This window comes from Panthera pardus, unplaced genomic scaffold (genome assembly GCF_024362965.1).
Source record: "Panthera pardus isolate Hobbes unplaced genomic scaffold, ASM2436296v1 HiC_scaffold_20, whole genome shotgun sequence".
Lineage (NCBI taxonomy): Eukaryota > Metazoa > Chordata > Mammalia > Carnivora > Felidae > Panthera > Panthera pardus.
Window position 1 is genome coordinate 39,195,529 of NW_026526766.1, and position 18,170 is coordinate 39,213,698.

The following is an 18,170-nucleotide window of genomic DNA, read 5'->3' on the forward strand; positions in this document are numbered from 1 at the left end:
TGTGGTGCAAGCCCGGCCATTTCCAGCATTTGTAATCCTGCATTTTAACCCCAGAGCCTGGACTTTAAAGTGCTGCTGTGGAGTCTTAGTAACTGCCATCTCTCTTTTATCTCCAAATCGTGATCGATGCCAATGAAGTCAAACACGTCAATAAAGACAGAAGAACGTCTCTCTATAGGTAAAAATGTCACGTCGATCACAGTGTCCTCGAACTCTTTCCCCAGAAATGTCTTAATCTTCTAAGACACCCAATGATCATCTCCTGTGGGAGCCTTCCAGAATATTTCTTCTCAGTAGATTGCAGTCAACTGATCCCCATGTATCTCTCCGTGCAGCAGTGTAGACAGACCTGCTGTAGGAGGGCAGTTTGGGGAGGTGAGAGGCGCCTGGGCCACAAATCGGACAGTTGGATCTGTCCCAGCAGGTCTTTGATTGGAATGGTCAAATTCCCGGCATTTTTATCTATTTTCAATGAAGCTTGCATGGTTTTTGCTTCTTTTGTGCAACATCACTCGGATCACAAAACCATACAGGCTCATTCCTTTTCAGTTAGCTGTCACTGAACTCCAGCTGACTCCATTCTGAAATCTTGCATTCAACCCGTCTGGATTCGAGACCCCACGTGACCAGATGGGTGTCATACTTCCCTGCGAATAAGGGACACCACCCTGCCTACCCCCAGAAGTAGCCCTGCGTCTTAGAAACCTAAGGTGCTCTTCCTTTTCGGGTGTCAGAGAAAGAGACTCTTCTCCTCGGGGCTCCCGTAAGCACTAAACCCACAGCCGCAGGGTGGCCCCAGGGCTTACCTTTCCTGGTGAGCGTGTGTGTTTGAGGCCCTGTGGTTTTCGTTTGGAGGGACCACAGTCCAGTCATCCGGGCACACGTTACCCTTGCCTTGTTGCTGAAAAGCCTTTCTCAGTGAGAGGGGCCCGACATTCTAGAACTACACTTGCATTTATCCTGCCATTGTTCGGAGACTCTGGAAGGCTCCGTCGGGCCGAAAGCGCGCAGAGGGTTTACACATATATACACGCACCCGGTGTCCAATCGGAAGTAGTGAGCTGACATATGAGCTATCCCAGATGCTAAAAAAATTAAACCGGTGCTACGACATCCCCCAATCGGAGGACCGAGATCCGCTGCCGAGACACCGCTGACCCCCAACACTTAACGTCGGGAGAGCGGCGGGAAGAGGCTGAGGAGGAAAGGAAAACATGAGGCCAGAGTCTGTAGCATAGCTCATTTTATTGTTTAAACAGTTTTTGCATAGGAAATATATCCGCTTCCAGTAATTGACTGCAGTATGAGCAGGTGCTAGCAGTATAGGCTGGGTATAACAGTAACAATCACATTAAGTCAAGCTTGATTTACACCAGTTTAAAACTTGTGGCGACTGAGTTCATTTGCAACCCACAAAAAGTACCCAAAGAACATCATCCTCCAACCGGGCACAATAAAACCTTCGCTAACATTCTGGCCCAGTCTGGGGCTGATCCCAGAGGTCTGAACGCCAGAAATTAAGTAACTGTCATAGAATACATCCTACCGCTAACGGTTCGTAACACGGAGATTGTGCATGTGCCTCCTTTTTTTGAGAAAACTTAATGAAAACACAAGGTTCCGTACGCATGGCCCGCGAGGACGTCATGCCAAAAGTTTTAAAATGGATCAACCCTGGTGTGTCGCTAGCAAGCAATAACTGACTACTTGTCACCTACAGTTGTACTAAATGTATCTAAAGAAACACACAGTCCTACAAAAGTTGTTCTCAGAGAAATATCATTGAGGTGGGGGCACCTTTTCCCAGGATGCTAAGAGTTCTATATGATATAAGCACAAATTAACAGCTTGATGAAGACATAATCTAATGCAGCTTCGAGAAAGCCTATGCCTGGGACGGAGCTACCCCTCACATTCTACAATGCTGTAGAGATTCTTTTTTTTTTTTTTCCCAAGAAAATGTCATTTGAAACATATTTACAACTGAACTCAACAGAGACTGTGAAATTGAACAGGCACTGCTCATTTGTTTGAGTTTTTTTGGTAAACATTTTGCTGGTTTTTTTTTTTTTTTTTTTGTTTCTTTCTCGTTTTGCATCAACTTTTATCAGTCCATGCAACTTCAATGCCCTCCGTGAAGAATGCATCATAAGCCATACTTCTTTAAAAAAAAAAAAAAAAGACTTCCTTCTGCATAAAGAGATATATTTGCCACATCAGTCCCTGTAGCGCAGTTTTCGAAACCAGTCTGTCAAAAATACAGTAATACAAGACGGGCTTTAGTGCCGCTAGCTTACGCTGCTTTTCGTGAATGTCGGCCACCTTTTGTTAGCGGTGCTGTGTCCTGGGACAGAAGTCCTCAGAGGCTGAGTCCAACGTGCAGGTAGGCTTGTGGTACTAAAGCACTTCACAATCTCAACGTACATTTGAATTGCAACACACAGATATTCCTAAAGAGTATTAACTAGTGAACCCTTTTATTATTTAAAAAAAAAAAAAAAAGAACACAACTACTTACAACCGTTGAAGAAAAAATTGCAACGACAAAAAAAAAAAAAATGTAAAAATTGACCGTCTCCAACTTGTCCCCTTTACTATGAACAACGTAACCAACAGATCTGTGGCACGGACACAGTACAAAGAGTTGTCATGGCAATGAGTTTGGCTGATGCAAAGGTCATTGTGCAGGGTCAAAGGGCAAAATCAGTGGTCCATGCTACCCCCCAACTGCAGGGCTCCACCCCACCCACACAATTTTTGAAGGAATCAGAAAAAACAGGGGAACTACCAGAAAGTGCAAAATATGAAGAAGGCAGCTTTCCAGCGCCTTCAGCATGGAGTAAAACATTCAATTTTGAGCTCTTACTATTGAACTTGAATAGCCTGCACATGAAAAAACAAAAACAATTGCTTTCTATAGAAACCCAATTTTTTAAAGTCCAGGAAGCATGCAGCTGGTTAATGTTAACAAAAGACCTTGACAGGAACATGTAAACCCTATTGAATGTCATGCTTGGGGCCTATCTGCCAGCAATATTGCAGAGTTGTTTCGTTAAAAATGAATACCGTACACTGAATATGAGATCACTTTCTGCAGCCTTCATCATTTCAACACAGTACGTAGATTTTGAATCTAGGTAACGAACACGTCCCGATTTCACACCGCTGAAGATGTCTCTGTGCAATCTCTTTTTGTTGAGTCCTTATGAAGCTACCAGTCACAAATCCAAGATTCTGCTCCCTGAGGACACGTTTATGTGAGACACAGCACTGTTTTCGTTTTCTGCCTATCCCGAATGCTCTGTGAAACTTAACCTTAAATACCATCGCGTAACAATCACAAAAACTTTTGCTAAAGGCCGTATAGACTAAGAAAAAGACAGTGGTGCTTCCGACATTCTGAAATGCTCCGAAAACCAACTTTTCCAATACTAAATACAACAAAATAACCTTCATAAAATATAACTTTTCTCCATTTACACTTTTTTTTTTTAAAGGATTAGTATCCTGTGCTTTTCAAGCCCAGGAATCTGCGAAATAACTCCTAACATGGACAGATTTTTTTTTTTTTTAATACATAACTTAAGAGACTGGAGAGTTTTAACTCAAGTCCAGTCTCTACACAAGGAATATTCTTGTTTACTTTAAAAATGGAAACAACATATAGTTCCATTATAATTGTTAAAAAGTTAGCTTTACAAACATGGGAATTTTAATTTAAAAAAAAAATTCTTAACAAAACTATACAGTGTACAAATTACTGTCTACAAGGTAGGCGGTTCGTTAAGAAGATCTTTCGTTCTTCTTGCTACTTTGCAGCTTCACAGACTCATTCACATATTTTTTTTTTAATGGAGCTGCCCACCCGAACATCACCCCATAACTATATTGCTATAATTAAGATTTTTGCCATGTCTTTATGTACAGTCTCCTTCACTGCCTTTTATTTACTGTTTTTCCCTTAGACAAGCCTCCAACGTTCATGTCACTCCAGAGGAAACACTTCAGAGGCGCTGTGGTGGGGCAGCAAAGCCACACAACAAAAAAGCCCAACAGCGCCCCGTGGAACAAACCCCGGGGGAGGGGGGGGGCAGCAGACGCCAGCCCCTACTGATGCCCTTGGGTGACCTTCACCGTCCTGAAGCTCTGCAGTTCTGGGTAAGGGGGGGGGTGTGCAAGACCTGCAAACGCGGGGCCCTTCGTCAGAATATACTTCCTGGTAAATGAGGAGGAGGCCGAAAAATGGATTTGAGATTTTATACAGATAGTAGTATTTTTAATAGTTTTTTCACAAAAGGAAAGGAGAAAAAAAAAATGGATTTAAAAAAAAAAAAAGCAACACTTGAACTAGGCCTTTGTACTCAAGAGGCAGGCAGGAATACCCACAGTGTGTAACTTCTTTAGCTAGAACTGCTCATTCTCTGGCCAAAAAGAGAGCGAGTCTGCCCTTCAGAAATACTGCGTGTCCCGTGAGGTCGATTTGTTCACCTACTAGGTCAAAGATACTTGAAGAGCCTGGCTGAGATAAGCCGTTTTGTACCAGGGCAAGTATCTGCAGAAATGATCGGACTTAACTTTCCAACTTGCGTGGCTAGGATCCTGCTGTGCTATTCAGCATTTGGGCTATCAGACTGAATGGGCTAATCAAATACAATTCTAGGCCCATAAGCATTGTTCTAAAGTATTCATTATTAAATCATATGCTGTGAGAACAATGGACAGTTTATTTTATTAGGCCATGGCCTGGGGGAAGGGGGTCAGGGGGCTCCTCAAGACGGCCCACCATGTGTCACTAATTCTGAAAGATTTTCCTTTTAGTAATGGATTCCCTCAATGGGACTGGGGGTTGGGGGGAGGGGTGTAAGAGCAAAAGTAAAACCAGCCTCCATTCACCCACTCGCCCTCAGGGGAAATGAAATCAAATATATATTTGAGGCCCCATCCCTTAAAAAAATCCCATCAGCCTCTAATGGGCTTAATTCATCCACAGGAACATTAATTTCTGAAAATTCTGCATTTCCCTTCTGCTCCGGTTCTCTGTTTAAAAGGGCAGGTAAAAATGACAACTTAACAAGATTTATTATGGGGTTTTTTTTTTTTTGTTCCTTAAAAATTGAACTTTGATTTTAATCTATAAGTCCAAATACATTTAATACAGCTACCCTCCGTTCAATCTTCTGGATGTATTAAAAAAAAAAAAAAAAAAAAAAAAGATCCAAGTGCACTGCCGTCCTTTCGAAGTAGTGAGTCACAGGTAAATCATGAATGAGACGAATAAATGGGGAAGAGGAGCAGTGGAGAAAGAATACAGGAACACCCCCTCCGGCCGGGACGATGTGTTGTGTAGGAGAAAATACACTCGTGTGTTCAACTCCCAAAGTGTGAAACCTCCACTACGTGGATGTTTCGGCAGATAGTTTTGCCACATAGGAGGCAGGCTCACTCTCCGCTGTGGATCCAGAACTTCCACGCAAGACCACCACCACCACCAAAAAAAAAAAAAAAAAAAAAGAAGAAGAAGAAGAAGAAGAAGAAGAAGAAGAAGGTAAGACAGTTTGTTTTAAGCCAAGTCTGCCTCCAGGAGGAATTTGTTGTGTTCGCTTGTTCTCACTATTTCTGTTGTTAGGAAAACCAGAAATGAGTTCAGCTTGCACCCCAGGTGGGAAGTTAGAGAAGGGGGAATCTGTGTAAGTTGAAGTTTGTCACAGTAGACAGAACAGTTGCTTTGCAGCCCAGGCCCGTCTCGGGGTGTACTGCTTCACAGCTACACTGTAAAGTGTTAAAAATCCTCCCACCCACCCCAGAATATATATATATGTATATTAAAAAAAATCCCCTGTCCATCTCTCAGTACACAAAGGACCTCATCACACTGCAAAAATAGCAGTACCCACTTTGGTCAATTAAAACAAACAAACAAACAAAAAAAAAAGCATACATTATTTTTTTTTTTCAATCTGCGTACTTACCTAGAATAACCAATACAGCTAAAAGCACTACGTACATAGGCAAAACTTGGTATTGCATAATTCGTATAAATTTGAAACCCCTCCCCCCCCAATATTAATTGGAAGATGAAAAACATGAAAGGTTAATAGAAAAAACACCAAAATACTGAAAATATTGCTGGTCGATTACAATTTTTAAGCGGCAACTATACACAGCCATGATATGCTTTATAAATGTGAGATAAAGGTATAACTGTCTAAAAAATCCATGATGTCACACATTTTTCTTCGTCTGGAGTACAAAATATTTTGTCATAAAAATGGTAAAGATTTAAAATGATAATAAATGCAGCAAAACAAGTGTAGTGATGTCACTTTTTTGTGTTTTTTTTTGTGTTTTTTGTTTTTTTTTGTTTTTAGATTTCAAGGCAAGGCACGTAATGTGGACATTATATCTTCGTGCAAATTAGGATTACTGGAAAGAGTATTTTTAATTAAAATTTTCAGAGACATAGAGGCAAAATGTGTCTGCCCATGCACACTACAGATCTGTCAATACAAGAAATTTGTTGAACAAGGCTAATGTCTGAAAGCACCATGCAAGTTTTCAGCACCCTGATTATATTTGTTTTCTCAAGAGTGCGTTTTTATATCCTACACCCTGGCGTTCCCAGTTTGTAAACTGTAAGCTTTACCCTTGTGGCATGGATTTGCCTGCCTCTTTGTCTCTATAATGAAGATTTTATAGAACCTTTTGTACGTACACCCTATGGGTTCTTGATGCAACCAGTAATTTTAAATAAATAAATTCTACCTCCAAGGAGGCTGCAGCTAAACCAACATAAGTGCTGTGTTTTCATTAATTTTTTTTTCTCAAGCACATGATTTGTCTTGATTTAATGCCTTTTTAATGCCCTCAACAACTGAGGGGAAAATAAATTCGTTCAAAATTATTTTAAATTCTTTTTAATCCCCTCAATTTAGAGTCCAAGGGCTGAAGGACTTATAATCATGATTCCCCTTTAGATATAAATTTATAAATTGCACTTGCCTCTGTTAAGTGTTTTGTGGGGAAAATATTATATTAATTTTTACTGTTGCATGCAGAGATAACACTTCACCTACATCGAGGCATTTCTTCCATAGAGCCTTTGTGTTCAAACTGTTTTTTTTTTCCTTTTTTCTTTTTTTCTTTTTTTTTCTTTTCTTTCTTTTTTCTTTTTTTTTTCTTTTTTTTTTCAGGTTTCAAACTGGGTTACACACTGGAAAAGGCTGGGTTAAGGGCCAAAATTTAATAAATCTGTACTGATAACTAAAGGCTACAGAGATTTTATATATATATTTTTTTAACTTTTAGAAATCAGAGTGCTTATAAAATGGCTGGCTCATGGCTCCGTCACCCAGCACCTCTGATGTCGCCTCCTAGCCTTTGTCGGTGAGACAACCAGGAACAGTGATTCCATGCGTAAACAACAAGAATACTAAACCAATAAAACTAGCTTATCATGCACATATTAAGGCATCTAGAAAGTCAGTTAAAATATATTGTCATAGAGACAGAACATCTATTTCCCAGCGGACTTCATGTAACAAAGGCTACGTTGCAGGGGCTGTGATCTACCATCAGTGAAATATCATCGACCCTTTTTTTTTTTTATGTCATTACAGTTTCAACCTTAAGGGAATTAGTGATTGTAAGTGCCGTAATTGCTGGTCTATTATCTTCTTTCTTCAGTTTCTTTCCTTTCTCCCTTTTTGTTTGTTGTGTTTAAGTTTTGTCCAGTCTTCCTCTTTTCCTTTTTTTTTTTTTTTTTTGATTTTTTAAACTACTGGTGTATTTCATTTTCCCTCAGTTGCTCGTTTCTGCTTGAAGGAAAGGTTCTCCGATTATGTTCAAACCGTAATTTTGGACATTTGCCGGTAGGATGGGTGTCCTATTTGATACTTGGAAAGGAACCAAGCTAGCCCAGGTACCAGGACTGTTGACAGGAGAGGAGCAGGAGGGAGGGAAGAGAAAAAGAGAAAACACAACGTTAAAATCTACAGCAATATTAGAAATATAAATTCCACAGGCATCAAATTACTACTATAACTTTTTTCCATATTACAGTTTAATATGAGATAAGTGTGCCAAATTGTAAATATTATAGGTATATACCCTGCATGGTCTATTTCTTTCATGGAAGGTTACACTGATTTCTTTTAAGATTTTATTCTATTTTTTTACATAATCTCTACACCCAACATGGGGCTCGAACCCACAACCCCGAGATCAAGACTCGCACGCACCAACGACTGAGCCAGCCAGGTGCAACCCAACGGTAAGACTAATTGTGAGGCAGAACAAGCTCAAGTCGGGCTTAACACACGATTCTTGAACTCGGAGTATATTCCTAAAATAGCTGATCTACTTCGATGAAAAAAAAAAAAGAAAGAAAGAAAAAGAGAAAGAGAAGGAAAGCTGCAAATCCACAGTGGTGACCCCACAGGGTTTGCCAACTTTGCTCTGATCCTGCTTTACTTTCAGTTCACAAGCAATTCAATTTTCAGTTTTTTACCTGCTTACCGACTGAACATCATTGAAAGTTGCAATGAAAGGTATTTCTTTTTCCTTACAATAAGAAAAAATCTAGTTTTTTAAGGAAGCCAGGACGTAATATGTCATTTGAAATGCTGGCACCAGAGGCCTGGGCGCTCAATGTCCCCGCCATCAGTAAGGAAGATTACCACATCCAAGTGGCTCTGAGTCTGACGAGCTGGAAGGGGTGGGCAGGAGGGGCGCTGGGGGTAGCCAGCAGATGAGGTCCTCGTCCCCCTCCAACCAGCTCTCATTTCGTCTATGTTGGATTTCGGGCTAGTTAAAGAAGCTTGAAGAAGAGCTCTCGAATTACCACTGACATAATCTTTCATCAAACGAGTATCATATAGAGGAAGATAAAACCTGAGATCTACTTATCACAAAACAACACCACGCACTGTACATTTGGGGGGGGTATACCTAATCAGACAACCGTTTGTTTCAACACTCATCTCAGAATGAATGGCAGCTAATTCACAGCTGCATAAATAACTGAGAAAACATCAAACTGAGGGTTGCATACCCTGTTTTGTCAGGGTCTGACCTGGAGACTTTGTTTTGAGGTTTTCAATTAAATTGAATATTTTTGTAATGTTTCTTTATTTTTGAGAGAGAAAGAGACAGAATGCGAGCAAGGGAGGGGCAGGGAGAGAGGGAGACACAGAATCCGAAGCAGGCTCCAGGCTCCGAGCTGTCAGCACAGAGCCCAACGTGGGACTCGAGCTCACAAACTGCGAGATCATGACCTGAGCCGAAGTCAGACGCACAACTAACTGAGCCACCCAGGCTCCCCTAAACTTAATTCAATAGCCTTTACTTTTGAAACCATGAGGCGAGATGGATACGATTATTGCAGCTCTCAACCCTCATTTTTTCACATTCGAATACCAAAGGAACAAAAACCTCTATGGGATGTTAACTTGAAGGAACAATTTTGTCACACACGCGCGCACACACACACAAATGCTTGGATTAAAAAAAAGAACCTGATACGTATAACTTCTTTCACTCTGGTGATACCTCTATACACAACGTGTCTTATTGGTACATGCGGAGGTGCATATTTTGGATTTGATATTTCAACAGAAAACATCTCACAATGACCTTTTATGCCCAAGAGATTTTATAATTAGATGATGGGCTTTATCATAGCCAAGTCCTTCTCCTCTTTCTGCTCTCCATTTGATATAATACCAGCACATGGTAGATGATCAATAAAGTTTTGGGATACACAAATCACCCAAGTGTTCCAAATCACACCCAACTATGTATTTTTTAAAAGCGTGGCTTGTAATCATCACATACTTGCACGAATACATTGTGATTTGGCCCCCTACAAAAAGAGAATAGGCATCTCTAAACTTAAAATTAGAGACGTTTAGTATTAACAAAAATTAACTCTTGGGGAAATCATCAAATAAGAATTCAAAGGAGGAATAATTCAAACTAAAAAGATATGTCCTCATGATCTGATGGAAAGTCATAATTTGAAAGAATGAGAATACTTGTTATCGAAACCTTTTCCAAGAGACTTAATTATTTTCACATATTTCTCTCTTCCCACACACATCTTCCATTTCTGTGTTTTGCAAGATTGATTGGGAGAGAATGTTATATGATACATCATGAAAGCTATTTTCCCCTCAACTGTACTTTCACTGCACTTTGTTACACAGTAAAATTATAGCATTTATTACTTCATATCATAATTACCTGTATCTGTGATAATCTTATTGACTGAAAGGTAAGCTCCATAAGGAAAATAACTTTGTCTTATTAATCCTTGTAGAGTCTGGCTATCGCTGATGCTAATTATTTCTTAGCAAATAAAATAAATTACAAAAACATATATCCATTAGTTTGAACCCAACATGGGAAGTGTGTATGAAAAACAAAAAGACTTAACTGAAATCGATAAAATCCTTGACAGTAAAAGACAATGTCAACAAGCAGATCACTTCGCAAAATTGAGTCCCAAGTTAAATGGGCTCTAGAAAGTCATTTAGAGATTGAGAGATTGCATTCTTTAGAAATACAAAGTATATTTTAATGACTGAAAATAGATGTGACTCCTTACATAGAGAACTGGGTCTCACTAATGGCAGGAAGGACAAGAATTCAGGGTTTATTTTGCAAGAGCTTTCTTATGAGGTTCTAAAAACAGACACGGATTATTCTTTGGAAAACGCTCAATAAAAACAAACTGATGTTAGTGACTAACAGGACTCTAGCTGCAGAATATCTAACAAATTCAATTTAGATGTTTACTTCAATCTTTCAAACCTCCCATCCTACATTATGACCATGTCAAAATTGCAGCGTGCAATATATTTGTCAATACTGTTTATGAACCTTTGGGGGAAAATAAATCTCAAACATTAACACTATGCAGACCTCATATATGAGTTTTACAAGTCTCCTATTGCCAATTTATAGGTGAGGTTCAAAACTACAAAGCACAGACATTTCTTAGAGCTTTTTGGTAGTCCTATTGGGAAAAAAGTCTGTTAAGACAAATTCAAAGATTATGATAACAATGTAAAAAAAAAGCTTAATCAAACAAGATAATCTGGATCATCTCAGCTCAAAAAGAGAATGCCTCAAATTGCATAGTTTTTCAGGTAAAATGTAATAGTGTTGTTTACATATCTAACTCCCTCTTGTATAAATCCATGCTAATGGTCACCAGTATGGATAAAATAAACACACATACTCATAGGTATCTCCATATATAAGCTCATTATATGTAAAGTGCTTAATAGTTTTAATCCATAGTGGAGTGAGAATTATCTTATGTCTAATCCAATAATCTGTGCCTCTATGTATTAAGAGATGTGCGAACATAATTGAAAGACCTCAAAATATTCAAGGTCAAATTAAGCTACTTCAGCCAATAGATCTTCAAACACGCATAGACTTTGTTTTCATTCCATTTTCCATTGCCGAATCACCTTTTCTTCAGGCAAACAGAAGATAAGCGTAACTAAAAGCTGAAAACACATCTTTAGAAAATATATAAAGGCCATACCATTAAAAATGGAAAAGAATATAAAGTACTTTAAAAAACCAGGCACACCAAATGTCCATCGACTGATGAATGGATAAAGAAGATGTGGTGTGTTTGTATGTGTGTGTGTGTGTGTGTGTGTATACACACACACACACACACACACACACACACACACACAATGGAGTACTACTCGGCAATCAAAAAGAAGGAAATCTTGCCATTTGCAACTATGTAGATGGAACTAAAGGGTATTATGCTAAGCGAAATTAGTCAGAGAAAGGCAAATATCATATGACTTCACTCATATGAGGACTTTAAGATACAAAACTGATGAACCTAAGGGAAAGGAAGCAAAAATAATATAAAAACAGGGAGGGGGACAAAACATAAGAGACTCTTAAATACGGAGAATAAACAGAGGGTTACTGGATGGGTCATGGGAGGGGGGATGGGCTAAACAGGTAAGGGGCATTAAGGAATCTACTCCTGAAGTCATCATTGCGCTATGCTAACTAACCTGGATGTAAATTAAAAAATAAAATTAAATTAAAAAAATAAAAGAAAAAAAGTAAAAAAGCAGGCACAAAAAAAGCAAAAAAGATACTTTGTACCTTAACACAAAGGAAAATTCACCCTAATGACTTCTACTCTATGTATATAATGAGGTATTTCATTATACACAAAACAGGTATATATAAGTTAGATCAAAATTCTAAAAAATGTCTGATGTCATGGATAGTATGTTCACATTATTCTCACCAAATGCATGACGTGGCTGCCTCAAAAAGGGAAGAAGCAAAGAAACAAGTTATTTAGACCTTGAGATGCATTAATGGAAGGTGATAGCCCATTTTATCCTGATCAGACTACTTCTGAAGCGCTGTGTTGCTTCTAGGCATCACTCTTCAAGAGAAACAAACTCTGTGACATTTCTTTGATGAAGAAACTCACCAAATCATGTCATCTGAGGAACAGCTGAAGGGAGACAGGGAAGATACAACAGTTGAGTTGGAAAGAAATGTATAGTTCAGGTGGAAAGAATTAGCATAAAGGGAGAAACTTTCAGAAGACAACCATGATGAGGCCCTACTATGAGTAAGATGCCATTCTGGGTATTCTACATCCACTATCTCACTTAATTTTTTCAGTGAACTCTTGAAATTGCCATTGTCCCATTTCACAGATGAGAAAATTGAGGTTTAACCTGCCCTGAGTTACTCACCTAGACCTCGGATGTGAATCAGTTCTGGTTCCCATGGCCATTTCACTATATTATACTGTTGCCCTGGGAGGCCAGACATTGACCCTACATTAGACAGAACTTTTGAACAGAGTTTCCTCAAGACAACATTTGCTTCAGGAGACAGTGAATTTCCCGTGCCCCACACAGCTGGATCACAACCTAAGAAATGGTGCAGCGGACTTGTGCACAGAATATGTGCTTGGTCTGGGTGATCAAGCAACTCTGAAACTCAATATATATCCTCTGAAAACAAATCCAGTTGAAGTTGTATTACAGTGACCTTATGGTGAGGATTATGGGGGTAAGAAGATACCCATTTCTTCCTTTTAAAAATGATACACTATTTGTATATTTCATATCCCTGGATAAATTGGATAAAGGAGTCGGTCTTTGTATGTACAAGTAGTAAATAGACTCTATGCCATTTAATGAAAGAAAGAGAGAAAACTGCTCCGGGCAAATCAACATTGGATGGTTGTGCTGTGCAACCTGTGTCTTCTCGGCCAAAAAGAATTGGGCCCTTGGCTTTTACCTCAGTAACCACCCAAGAACCATGGAGTGCCAAGTAAACATATATGGAGTAATAAGTTGAGTAAGGAACCAAACAAAGTCAAAGGCTTCACTTCAACTATGGCTTTAAATAAGAGCTATCAGAATGGCAAACTTCATTTATTACTAGCCTGTGTTTGTCTGATAGTGAGTTGGGTAACGCATTTGGCAAGCATGTTATAAAATGTGAAAATATCCAGCACACTAATACTTTTTAGGGGAATAATAACATTGCCCATTCAGAGTTCACACACTGATTTAATCCTAAAACTGCTATATTTACTTCAAAGATAGTGAGTATGCTTCTTTTTCAACAAGCATAAAAAATACAAGAATGAAGCACAAAGGATTTTATATATTCAGGAATATCTCAACTTTCCTAGGAGCTACATTCCTTATAGATAGAAATAACAATGAGCAATGGTGCAAAAAGCACAGAAAGTAAATAAAATAACTACCTTAATTTAAAAGGAGGATTTGCCTTTAATTCCTCTGCACCTGTTTTAGGTACCTCCAAAAAGAAAAGATTTTTACTTCCGTAGCTAAACATTCCTAATTTCATCGCTACGATAAGTAACACATCTCTACTGGGATCTCTCTCCCAAAATGCACAACAATTTCCCCTAGCAACGGCTAAAATCTACCTGGAAAGACCAATCACGGGCCGGTTAAGGAAGTATTCCTTAAGTTAGAAAAGCCGTGCTATCCCGAGTTGTGCAGGAATGCGTTTGGATTGGCTGCTCACTTCAACACGATACAAATGCTATGGATGGTGTCTTAGGAAAACATGCTAGGTCACACCAGTTGGAGGAATATATGGGTAGTATTTAAGAACCTTTAAGAACCTATATGTATACATAAGGTATACATATATATGTATATAATATATATATATGTATACATAAGGTATACATAGGTATACATTAAGAAGCTTTAAGAACCTATATGTATACATATAAGAATTATTATATGTTATTACATAGTAAGAATGTATTTATAAACTCATTAAGGTATTAGGACCAAAAAATGGTACTTAGTAAATACACTAGTTGCTAGCACTTACATGGTGTGCATTTTTTGCCAGGCACTGTTCTATGAATTTTCAATCCTCACAATCAATCGATGAGAAAAGTACCAGTTGAATTCTGATTTGACTGATGAGGGCACCGGAGCTAGGAAGTTATGTGCCTTGCCCGAGTCATGCTGCTGTTAAGTTACAGAAGCCAGGATTTGAACTCCAGCAGTGTGGTTCTGGGGTCTGCATTCTTCCCCATTACACTTTACCTCATTTCCCTCTTTTGTGAAGCAAACTTTACTTTTATCAACTGGGCAAGAACTTATATTATCCCTAAATTATATAAGAGATTCTATGAATTAAGGTCCGTATCATTTAGAACACTGAAACTCCCAGGGAAAGATGGCTCTTGAGTCCAAATTTTAACAGAAATCACTGTATTTGATTTATCCAATGCCAGATGCTTTTCAGCTGAATACAATATTTGCCGTTGTTCCTGTATGTGCAGATGTGGCTCGATGTCTAATCCGCTTGTCGAGTTCCACCTCAGATGAGGCTAAACTAGAAGTAAAATATACAAAGTGCTTTACACAGGTCTTGGGTTCCTTCGATTTATTTCTCCCGTTTTTAAGGATCATTATTGCTATCCGAATGATCCTATTTGCATGCAAGATGATTTCTAATGATTATTACTATTTGTAATAATCTGTATCAGAAAGCTCCCTGGCCGGCTCTTACCTGAACTGCAAAGTACTCTTGTGGGCTCTCTGGGAAACACCAAATATCATAAACTGCAGGTGGCTCATGGAATTATTCTAACTGCAAGCAATACCACTTCATAGTAATGAAAAAGAAACGGATTTGTTTCTTAACTAAGTAGGTAAATAGCCTTCTTTATGGCTACTCTTTGGGGACCAACGATTTTGGAAATAACATATCAAAACGGTAGGCCATCAAAGCTCATTAATTTATATTCAATTGTTTCAGATGTGTTTTGTTATTGGAGCACGCTGGATTGAATGCTGACTTTGCCATGCGTGGGTATCAGCATTTTCTAAGTAAAATAATGGCTTATGCCAGTGAAATAGTATATCTAATGAAGAGCACAGGGCGACTAAATAAGCAGGGCACATTTACTGCAGCTAAATATGAAATGTGGTCGTTATAATTACTAGACTCTTTTAGCAAAAAGCTTTTACAAAATCCTAGAAGACCCTTCAACAAGGCAACCTATATCCTTAAAAATAGTAAAAACTTATTTCCTTAAAATGTGTACTTCAGACATAAGGAAAATACAGGTCCCCTAAATAGGCCGAATTAAGTTGATTTTTTAAAAAAATTACGTTTGAGATTTTTCATGTCTTAGAACTGAAAACGAGAGATAGAGAATTCCCACAAAGGTGGCTAATTGTAAATAAATCACAGTACACGCATGCACACATCCGTAACGTTTTATGTGGCTGTGGGAGGTTTCAGCCAATTAAAAAATCTAGCATGATCAGGCTCCCAGTGGTTATTTGAGCTCCTCCCACAGACCTTACCACAGCAGAGAACCCGACATGTGGATTTCCATCCTTTCTCTGGTCTGTATTCCTCTCTATCCCTGGGTTCCTTTCAATGCTATTGTTACCAGTGCGCCTGCTCCCCTGATTAGCATATGTGAGTCTCCAACAGCAGACAAAATTCTCTGCAAAAATAATGCTCCCAAATAGTGCCTTTCACTAGAGAAAATCACCCAAGGCATACTAAATTAAAAAGAAATGTTAAGTTTTACACAAGAGCAAAAGCCTGTTCTTTCCCAAGGGATTTTCATGTAAAAGCAAAAATCAGTGTGACTTGTGTAATTTCACCTCTAAATAACAGAATTTCTTTGGATCCGAATTCTGAATCATAAAACCACAACCGATTAAGGAACTGAACACATTGTTTATATTATGCCTGCTAATATATGTGCAGAGAGAATCACACGTGCAAAAACAAAACAACAACAACAACAACGACAATCTTCCTTCATGTAAAACAGAAATTAAGAAAGGAGGGAGTCACTGTCACTTTCTGCAAATTCCCAAATCTTCAAAATTTGCGGTCTTCGATTTCTGGGACTTAAACAGGCTTTTTTGCCTTTTCTTTTCTCGTATGTTTAGTAGTATATTTACTCATTCATATGCTTTCTTATCTAAGTAAATATGACTAAAAAAATTCACGATATACCTACTAACAGCACTCGCAAACACGAAAACCAAAAGGTCAGCTCCTAAAAGGGGTGTTGGCTGCGGGAGGAGCTGACTCCTGACGGAAGTAATGCATATGTAAATCTGGCACTTTCCCTAAAACATCTTCAAATAAAGGAGGTGTTCAAATGTCCTTCTTTCGTTGCAAAGGGTTAAGCGGCAAGGTTTACGTTTGGGAATTTTCTGAATCACGCTCCGCCCTCTCCCGTAGTGCAGCCAAAAATCATCTGACAGGAAACATAAGATTAAGTTTGTCCTACCTAAGCGAACAAAGAGTGCTCTGAACAGGCCACCGGTTTACTGCAGAGCGGGAACTTTTCTAATCCTGCTGGAATCCGCAGTGCTGCTCAGAAAATATCACGGAAAAAGTTGTTTTCTTTCCTCTAACATCTTGTCTCTGGATCATCTCATTTTGGTCACACTGCAGATCCCGCTGCTTCTCCCATAAAGGTTAACTTAAAGCTCCAAACATAATCATGTGGAAAATGGACATTATTGATTCCTATGGTCCATTGTTCCCCTCTCCTAAGTCCCTGAAGTTCAAGTTCAATCTGGAATTACATCATGTCTGGTTTCTCCTGGTTACCAGACGGCTTGAGACGTGACCACAGCTACAGAAAAAACAAACAGCCTTCTTCACGCTTCGGCTCCCCTATCGATTCAAACGTAAACTTTTTTCTTTCTCTCAAGTATGCTTCAAGTATGGAGCATGGTTAATTTAGAGATTAAGTTCCAAATTAGATTATCTAATGGCATCTTAATGGATTGCTGACCCATTTCCTGTGGGATGGCAGCATGCAAGTCTGGCTGGAATACAATTAATTTCTTAGGAAGTGTTCTGAAGAGTTTCCTAGATAAAAAGGAAATGTTGTGTTGTGCAAATCTTTCTTTATAAACGGAGAAAGTTAGGCAAAACTACTGCGAACCCCAATGTATTTTCCAACAGCCAGATCACTGATACTGTGTGTGTGTGTGTGTGTGTGTGTGTGTGTGTGTGTGTGAACGCTGGATCCAGGGAGTGTTTAAGGACGGTAACATTTTTTATTCCATAACAGGTGCAAATAATTTTTGATGAGAATGGAGTGATTCTTTTAAAACGAATATTCAAATACGAGGAACAACACTAGCTAGCAGCTCCAGTACCAAACGGTGAGCATGTGCATTTTTGGCTTTTGCAATCCTCCTCCTTGAACCAAAGATCCTTCCATGCATCTACCTGATCAGCACTTCTATCATAGTCCCAGAGTGGTGCTAGGGGCCCAGAATGGTGTGTAAAAAGTTGAACATTTTGAACACACTTTAGAGCTGACAGCTGAAAAGGAAATTCAGCACTCTGAGAATAAAGCTCCCCCCAGGAACTCCAGGAACAACCCAGCTGTTGTGCCGTAGTTATGTGTCAAGATAACAAACTGAAAGCAGGAAATGCTAACCTAGTGAATTTGTAGGGATGGTCTAAGTGTAATGTTGAAATAAGAGTTAACTCTTAATACTACCTGCGGACAGGAAACACCAGGAAACTCGCTGTGTTTCCTCATCATACATGTGCCACATGTGTAGGTGTGTGTGCACACACACGCACATGAATGCGTGTATCCA

At 39.0% G+C, this 18,170-nt stretch overlaps 1 protein-coding gene across 11 annotated transcripts in view; it reads right to left on the reverse strand.

The window, feature by feature from the left end:
* Positions 1–1,226: 1,226 nt before the first annotated feature.
* Positions 1,227–18,170, reverse strand: part of NFIB (nuclear factor I B) — a 450,264-nt gene continuing 433,320 nt past the window's right edge. For 10 of the 11 annotated variants that reach the window (XM_019415476.2, XM_019415480.2, XM_019415485.2 and 7 more), the window contains one exon: positions 1,227–7,927. In XM_019415476.2, the coding sequence (XP_019271021.1) occupies positions 7,798–7,927 (130 nt within the window). In that variant the 3' untranslated portion in view covers positions 1,227–7,797. The remainder of the gene's footprint in view (positions 7,928–18,170) is intronic. The other variant, XM_019415488.2, reaches the window with a different exon arrangement.